The following is a 9,329-nucleotide window of genomic DNA, read 5'->3' as shown; positions in this document are numbered from 1 at the left end:
CGTGCCCACACATAGATAGGCTAGAACTTGATTAGTGAGACATGCAATTTTTCAAGAGATAACACCAATGGATCTAATGATGATTAAGAGATATTGATCATTCCAATGGATCTGATACCAATTGAAAGGCTAAGGTGGTTTAACAAGACTGACATTCATGTTATCATAATTGATAAGTACACTAATTAACTCAATGCAAAGAAGAAAAGATAATGTAGACACAAAATGATAATTTGATTCGAACAACACTCAGAAGAGTGTACAAATGAGTGGCTACTTAAATAGGTACACCATATGGCTAGGTGTACCTCTCAAGGGTCACACAAGTATCTTTCCCAAGGGCCAAGGGGCAACTCCCAAAGGGCAAGAGTGGCTCCATAGAATGTGGAAAGCTAAGATGACTTGGATACCTTTTGACTCATCATGCCATGTGTGCTAAGCCATGTGTCCTCACATGCTCACAAGGTGACTAGATTGTTTACTATAGAAGAGGTCATATCCAAAGTATTTGAGAACTCTAGGCCAAAGGCCATAATCCCAACAGTCTTGGTGCATGAACGTACCATTTCTTATAATTCGCCCAAAATTTCGTGGCTGCCTTCTTTGCAGCAAATCAATAGTCAACATTCATTGCTTCATACACATTTGATCCATTAGCAAACCCTTGCCATTGTAAGTGTACCATGCTTAGTGGATACGGAGGTGTGCAAGGGCCTCATCTTATGATCACAACATTAAGGAAAATTGAGGTTAGTGGTATTCTTCAGTTTGTCTACGCTTTTGCTTTGCATATACAACTCAAATTCTTCCTCGCTACTTTGTTGCCATTATTGTGTTGCTCTACACTTAGCACGCTACCCTTGCACCGATTGCATGGTCCCATTGGTTTGTCAGTAATATTCATCTGCTGATCTTTGCACTTTGTGCGCTCCTCTTGCACCAACTACATCATGACTTTGACAACCCCTGATAGTTATCTTTAGGAGTCGTTGTCGACATGAAAAACTGGAAGCGAACTTTTGTAAAAAGCTTGACACATTTATTTATGCAGTGCATCCGATTACATGCTAATCAACAGGGGTGATGCTGCCAAGTGTTTCCATCCTCTGGTCAATTTCAACAAAATCGATTTAGGCCAACTAAGTGAATAGGAGTGCACGGCTAGTGCAAGCCATAAAATCTAACGGCTGCAAAGATGCAACAATAAGCATACGCCCCACACTCGAAATACAAGTGAAAGGTGTAATTTTGATTCAAGCGAGCGGTGTGAGAGAGAGAGAGAGAGAGAGAGAGAGAGAGAGAGAGAGGAAGAAGAAGTCTATCTTAACGTCGTAGGAAACTATCCCAAGAGACATTAAAGATCTATCCGACGAGGCGAGTTTGAACTCAAGACCTGTTATTCAAGAGAGAGCCAGTGCTGCCAAGAAATGACTATGCCATGATGCCGCTGCCAATGGAGAGACCAGATAGCGGGTTACGTGCGACGGAGGACTGTAGCAGGTGCTTTATTGCAACTCCTCCATACTCCCTTCAGTCCCGATTATGGAAGAATGCTCTCACTCGCCTGAGATACCTTGAATCGCCCCCCTCATGGAGCTAGCCGTCAAGGAGCTTCCATTATCATGCCTCCCTGCTTCAATGAAGTCAAGCCCAGCACCCTCTGTGCCTTTGTATGGATTTCAGAAGGCCTCAAGCAGAGCTTAGAAGAGGAAGTATTGGCATCCGAAAGCTTTGGGAAAAGGCGGGTTCGCAGACAACCCATCGCGGATGGCCACAAGAGCAGGAAGATGAAGAGGCAGCAGAGTTGAACCATGGAGCTCTTCTCAAGTTTTTTGCCAAGAAGAAGGATATCCATAATGGCAGCAAATTACATGCAGCCCTTCGCAAGAGAGGGCTGGTTGATGTTTTCACCGGCTCCATGTTGTTGCATATGTATGCCAAATGTGGTGCCACTGCCCAAGCACAGGAGGTTTTTAATGAGCTTTCAGAGCGCGATGTAGTCTTATGGACAGCGCTTATTGATTCATATACACAACTTGGGCATGGTGAAGAAGCTCTTTATTGGTTTGAACGCATGCAAAGTGAAGGCATTCCGCCTAATGCAGTCACGTTTCTATGTACTGTTAAAGCCTGCAGTAATTTAGGAGCGCTTAGAAAAGGTGAAGAGTTGCACGCTAGGGTTCGAAAACAGAACTTTCTTAGCAGAAAACCAGAGCTTGGCAATGCATTGGTGGATATGTATGCCAAATGTGGTGCCGTTGCCAAGGCAAAGAGAACATTCGATGAACTTCCGACACAGACTGTCGTTTCGTGGAATGTGCTTATATCTGGATATGTGCAACATGGGCTTGCTGAGGAAGCACTCGAACTCTTTGAAGGTATGCAAGAAGGCGGCCTTTGTCCTGATGCGGCGACCTTTGTTTGCATCCTCAAGGCCTGCGGTAGCATAGGAGCGGCTGACAAGGGGGAAGACATACATGCAGAAATTGTGAGGCAAAAACTTCTAGAAAACAATCTTGTGCTTGGCAATACATTGGTGGATATGCATGCAAAGTGTGGTGCACTTGGGAAGGCCCAACAAGTGTTCAATGAGCTTCCGATCCATGACGTGGTGGCATGGACGGCCCTTTTGGCAGGCCATGTTCAAGCTGGAGACCATGGAAGAGTTTTTCATCTGTTCAATAGAATGGTTGAAGAAGGCACAAAGCCGAATCATGTCACTTTCCTTGTCCTCCTTAAGGCTTGCAGTCACTCCATTGTAATGGAGGGGCAGTCGTACTTCGAGGTTATGAGCAGCATTTTTGGAATGATTCCTACTTTAAAACATCACATGTGCATGGTAGATCTTCTTGGCAGAGCTAGGTACTTTGATAATGTACAGGCAATAATCAACAAGATGCCATCAGCTGATTATCTTCCTGCTTGGCTGGCTTTAATGGGAGCATGTAGAAAATGGGGAGATCCAGACTTTGGAAAATCGACCTTTGAGCGCGTGCTGTGCTTGGATAGGAGGAATGCAGTTGCTTACGCATGCATGAGTGATATCTATAAACTCTTTGGTATGCAGGAGGAGGCTAACCAGATTGAGGCAATGAGAGTTTATCATGGACAGCCAAGTTGGGGGATTGGGCATGGTGGAAACATCATTTAATCTTAATGAAACTTTACACATCAGGAAGTAATGGTAGTATTGTTGTTGGAGGGAGTTTGTCGTATGGCAAAATGTAGTGCTAAACACTCTTTCATTGCCTTGGTTCTTTTCCGATACCTCAGAATTGCGGTCAGGACTGTCAACCATGGCTCTAGACGATTCTCATTATATATGGCGGAAATCGCTTTCACGCATCGAGGTCGGAATGGGATTGGCATCGTCACGTCCTTGTAGCTTTAGATTTGAAACCCTACGCAGTGTGGGAGTCTCCTCCATTCTCAAACCCGTGTGAACCATGTCACCCTCGGGGCAAATTGGGTGTTCCTTCTATGAGCTCAAAGCTCCATAGCAACAAGACTCGAAAAGAATGATGGAATCTATCAAGGTGTGCTCAAGTCTTGTGTGTAGACAGTAGAGCAGACCCTAGTCGGAAACCAGTGCAGTAATAGGAACTTGTAATTACTGAGCCCATTTACTGCGGTAACTGTACAGTGGACAGTTAGGCAGAGACCAAGTCCGACATTTATAAATAGATCCTATTACTCATTTTGCGGGCCATTGTTGTCGCTAGTCATTTCTGAGTTTAGTTTTACTTTGGTACTCTTTTGGTATCTGCTCTGAGCATTACTTGGCTCTCACTGTTGTATTTAATGTCAGTTGTACTCTCATTATCTAAATATACATTCCAATGCGAGTATCAATCTCCGTCTCTTGTTCCTATTTCGAGTTGAGTCATTGTCTGATCAAGTATCTGAAGTGTGCTTCCCTGATCTAACTTACTCTAACACTCCAACCTTGAATAGCTATCATAAGTGACCAGCTCATTGCATTTTGGCTATCACGGTGGTCAGCTGAATAGCTCTTGATAGTGAATCCATCTTCCAATTGGGGTTTTGAGTTAGCTGACATTCAATTGTGGCGCCGAAACGAGTCGGACGAGGCAAAGGGCAGGCAACAAGATTCATTGAGGAATTAGATAGTGTCAATATCACTCTGGAGGAGTCGGAGCGAAGCTATGACACTGACATTGAACCTGGAAATGAGACAGATGCGAACTTGGACCAGCAAGATGTTGAGGAGATCGAGGATTCTCAACATTCTCACCAAAGACATGCGGAGAGAACAAAGAGACGCTCTTGCTCAATGGATCTCAGAAGAAGGATAAGGACCAAGAGCACACCAATGATAGTAAAGGCAACAGAAAGAGTTGCAGATCAACACATAGGAAGTTGGAAAAGAAGCTTGAGCCGGACGGTGTGACTAATGATAATGACAAGTGAAACCGGCCCGTAGGGAGGTACACTTTAGCTTTCACTCGAGTCTTTACTTGATAACTTTCCTTGACTTCACGACACAGAGGGAAAACTTCACGAATAAACCTGTGATTGGAATTAACACTTCAAACAAAGCACGGCTTGGCAACTAGAGTGCTACCAAGCAGACAACGACACCCTGTAGGCCCCAAAGACTGGCACTCCTTTCGGTATTTCTTTATTCTTATGGCAAATAAACGATCCGAACACTTTCAACTAGCTCTCACCAAGTTGTCCAAACCCGTCCATGACTGAAATTGTAGGTTTTTGAACCAATTTCGCCAGCATAACGACGCAAAAACCTATACGTCAAAAGTACACGTCAAGGACACTTGCCCTTGCGGCTATGAAGCTTTTCAGTGAGCTGCACGTTAATTTCAGTGTGTTGTAATTCCTTGTTTTGACATTGTCCGGTGCCCAATGCCCCGTTTAAGCATCCCGAGGCTTTTTCGAGGCTCCCTTGGCGTTGTCTTGTAGTTTAGGTGAGAAACCCTAAACCTACAAAGAAAACACAATAGGTTGTAATTTTTTGTTTTGGATCGTTTTGGGCGGAGCGAATACGTCAACGCGTGTCTCTGATGCTCCCGCACACAATGGGACAATTCCCTTTTGAAATGGACGAGTTTTCACGTGAGAAAACTCTTTGTTTTCACAATCCTTTGCGATGTAACTGTGCGTACTTGCGAGGATTAGCAATTAGCTAATCCGGTTCTTGTTCAAAAGGCTCTTGCCTTGGCAAACGTGCATAAAACCCCCAGAATTGTACATGGTCATTTGAGAAGCCCAACTAGTGGGACATTACCTTATCTGCAAAGGGGCGAGAGAGATGCTCGAGAGCAAATCATCGTGCTACATAGATCAAGGGAGAAGACGAGCTTTCCATTAAAGATGTGATCACCTGCACCCACTACTCACACACACATTGTGGTCACTTCAAGAGCAAAAATCAGCCCCCTCTCTCAAAATGGGCGCCCTCTCTTCTTGCAGACTTGGCAAGTGCATATGGAGCCGCCATGTGTCCAGTTTGTCTCTTTTGAGTTAATTTCCTAATACCCACCAACTTATAAGTGTAGCGAGGGGTCTAAATGACTTTGAACTGAGCCTACACCCTTTAACTGCTCGGATTCCAGTGTCGATTGGCCCGACCATCTCGTGACGATCTACCCTTCTTGACTGCAGGTGAAACTCTCGACCATGGACCATTTCACACTAGACACACAATGTCCGGTCATTTGTGACTTCAAAAAGAGGGCCCCAAAAATCAAATAAAAATCAAGGGAAAGAAACCAACAACTAAGGTTAGTGGTTGCCACAGCCTCGTGAGATACCCACCTCTTGAAATCGCAAATGTCCTCGATTGCTTGCCAAATATACATGTCATAGATGATTTAGTGCGATTAGCACCCTTTTATCATTACATGTATCCGCAAGAAAGGTCATGAAACATAGATACAAATGACTTAATGAGACCTTCATACTTTTGTCATTTCATCTACGGTAGAAGTGAGCATAATACCTTTAGAATTTAATAGAACAATGTCCACTTCTATTGCACGGAATCCATTTGTACATTTGATATGCTAGCTCCATCATTACCCCTCCTTTGAACATGTTGAGTTGGGGCATACGTAGGATGTAACCCAAAGGCCTCAAGGTAAAGCTGCAATACATTCGGTGACTCTAGTAGTTCACACTCTTCCATCCACTTTGCATCCATAGGTAGATAGTTCTTGTACTTCACCAAATACCGTCGTGTAATTTTTCCCTTAACTTTTTTCTTTCCTTAAGTGCCAAAATTTGCTCAGGTACCAAGATCTCACCAAGTTCCTCAACTTTTGGTTGATCTTCATCTGCCATATCTTCTGGCACCTCACCCACAAAGGGTCTTAGAAGACTCATGTGAAACACATTATGAATCTTCCAAGTGTCAAGCAATTTCAGCCTATAAGAAACATCATTGATCTTCTCAAGTACTTGAAAAGGCCCATAGCAACGCATGCTGAGCTTCAAAAATAACGGTTCCTTGCCCTTCATCTTCTTTAACCTTGCCTTTTCAAACCTTAAAAGTACCCAATCACTCGGTGAAAGCAACAATTCACGTCGGTGACGATCAACAACCCTTTTCTTCTTTGCCTGAGTCTTTTCCAAGGCAAGCTTGATCTTCTTATACATTTCATCCATGTTCTATACGCATCGATCTGCTTGAAAAATTTTGTCCTTTGTGTGCAAAATGGGAGGAACCTTTTTGCCACCCTCAATAATCTCAAATGGTACCTTGCTTGTTAACAAATGCACCGTATTGTTGTATGCATACTCAAGCATGGGTCGATATTGTTTCCACTTGCCCTTATTATGTGACACATAACACTTCACCAGATCCAAGACATTAGAATTAGCCTCTTTTGACTGTCCAGTCTATGGATGAAATGAGGATGAAAACTTGAGCCTGGTGCCCATGTTTTCAAACAAGCCTCTCCAAAGCAAGCTTGACATACGAGGACACAATCACTGATAATAGATTGTGGCATACCATGGTACTTGAAAACATTGTACATAAACAATAGTGCCATTTGGTCAGCTTTTATCTTCTTCCTGAGAGGAATAAAATGGGCCTACTTACTGAATTTGCAAATAATCATATACCATCATTCCCTGTCGGCGTTCTTGGAAGATCAAAGATAAAATCCATAGTAATGCTTTCCCATGTCTTATCTGGAATAGGTAGTGGATGTAATAACCCTGGTGCCTTTTACCTGTCAAACTTGACCTTTTGGCAAATCAAGCATGTTTGCACAAAAGCATTGACATCTCTCCTCAAAGTAATCCAATAAAAGAATGTCTCAACCGCTTTCACTGTCGCATCTATACCACGATGCCATGCATACGGTGGGACATGGCTTTCTACCATAACCTTATGTCACAATGGTCTAGTGACACATAGTCTGTCATGCATCATCATAAAACCATCCTTGAGGAGGTAGTGCTCATGGCGTTGCCCATCTTGCAACTGCTCAAAGATCCTTGCAAAATATTCATCAATAGCATATTGTTCCTTCATGTCATCAAGCTCATGATGATAAGAAATTGACACAGCTGTAATTTGTGGCTTTCTTGATAACGCATTAGCCACAACATTCTGCTTGCCTTCCGCATTAAAAATCTGGAAGTGGAACATAGAGAGAATGTTTGCCCATCACATATGCTTTTTGGATAGCTTTGACTGTGTCAAGAAGTATCGCAAGGTCTGATGATCTGTTTGGACAACAAAATCAATACCTAACATGTAGTGCTTCTAGCTAGAGAGCGCATGAATTACGGCCAGTAGTTCTTTCTCATAGATTTGCATAGTCTTTTCTAGCCCTTGCAAGATTCTACTCTCGTAAGCTACTACCCGACCATCTTGCATTAACACTACCCCAATAATATTGCCACACGCATCACACTCGACCACAAATGACTTCCTGAGATCTGGTAACACAATTACTGGATCCTAAGTCATCTTTTCCTTTAAGAGATTAAAAGCTGAAACCTCTTTTTGTGTCCACTTGAACGTGACCTCTTTCTTTTGTAGAGCATGAAGGGGTGAAGCAATCTCGGTAAAGTTCCTGATAAACCTTTTGTAGCAAGAGCATAAGCCCAAGAAGCTACGGACATCATGCACAGTCTTCAAATCTGGCCATGTTTTAATTGCTTCAACCTTGTCAAGATCCATTCGGGCACCATTCTTTGACACTATGTGGCCAAGAAAGTGAATCTCTTCCAAGAAGAACTCATTTTTCTTAGGATAAGCAAGCAACCTGTGACTCCGTAGCTCTTCAAAGACAATGGTCAAGTGATTTCTATGCTCCTCTTCATTCTTTGAATAGACTATCATCTCATCAAAGAATGTGATGACAAACTTTTGATGTGGGCAAAAGATCCGATCCATCATTCTATTGAATGTAACAGGAGAATTTGTAATACCAAACGTCATCACTAAGAACTCATATAGACAAAATGTCATCCTAAACGTAGTCTTGTGTACACCCTTTGACCAGATACGAATCTGATGGTACCCACTATTAAGGTCTATCCTGTTGAAAATTGCAGCACCCTCTAATCGGTCAAGAATACCATCAATCCTTGGGATAGGAAACCTGTTCTTGATGGTATTACTAGATGGTGGGGTTGAAGTGAACATCCTGGGAGAACATCCGAGATAGAAACTTGATATCCAAGATCTCTTGTCAGTGCCTTTTAGAATCAGATTGGGTGATAAAAGGATGGTTCAAGCTACTGACCTGGTTGAGAACATGCATATCAGAATTGGGAAAGAGAAGTTTAAAATCATCTTCTTAGTAATGGATGTACAAGGGACGTATGAAATGTTATTGGGCAGACCTTCGTTCAAAACTGCTAGAGCTATACATGATTATGCAAGATAGACACTGATTATCCAAGGATGGTTCAAGCTACTGACCTGGTTGAGAACATGCATATCAGAATTGGGAAAGAGAAGTTTAAAATCATCGTCTTAGTAATGGATGTACAAGGGACGTATGAAATGTTATTGGGCAGACCTTGGTTCAAAACTGCTAGAGCTATACATGATTATGCAAGATAGACACTGACTATCCAAGGACCCAACATGAGAATTCAAGTGAAGACTGACAATACTAGAAGCTTGAAAAAGTCAATGAGACCAAACGAACCCTGCAAAAAGTATGGACGAAGAAGATCAAGCATATGCTTGCATCCATGATTATTTTTTTGATTGCAAAGATTGATCTAATTGTTGTTCTAATGAACAAAGAGCAAGCTAAAAGACAAAGACGACAATACTACAAGCAGTTCACTAAATCAAACGTTGGTGAGCGTATAGTTTA

At 42.6% G+C, this 9,329-nt stretch overlaps 1 protein-coding gene across 1 annotated transcript; it reads left to right on the top strand.

Moving 5' to 3' along the window:
* Window positions 1-1,391: 1,391 nt before the first annotated feature.
* LOC147420055 (pentatricopeptide repeat-containing protein At2g13600-like) lies at window positions 1,392-3,856 on the top strand. The gene has a single exon (XM_086504941.1). The coding sequence runs from the start codon at window positions 1,673-1,675 to the stop codon at window positions 3,149-3,151; it is 1,479 nt and encodes a 492-aa protein (XP_086361067.1). The 5' UTR covers window positions 1,392-1,672; the 3' UTR covers window positions 3,152-3,856.
* The last annotated feature ends 5,473 nt before the right edge of the window (window positions 3,857-9,329 follow it).

This window comes from Adiantum capillus-veneris, chromosome 28, assembly GCF_014529385.1.
Source record: "Adiantum capillus-veneris isolate H3 chromosome 28, ASM1452938v2, whole genome shotgun sequence".
NCBI classification, from domain to species: Eukaryota; Viridiplantae; Streptophyta; class Polypodiopsida; order Polypodiales; family Pteridaceae; genus Adiantum; species Adiantum capillus-veneris.
The sequence above is the reverse complement of the archived record's forward strand: the minus strand, read 5'-3'. Positions and strand labels throughout refer to the sequence as shown.

What these genes read in the sequence shown, in the direction of transcription:
- LOC147420055 (XM_086504941.1), top strand. Translation starts at nt 1,673, where the DNA reads ATGGATTTCAGAAGGCCTCAAGCAGAGCTTAGAAGAGGAAGTATTGGC.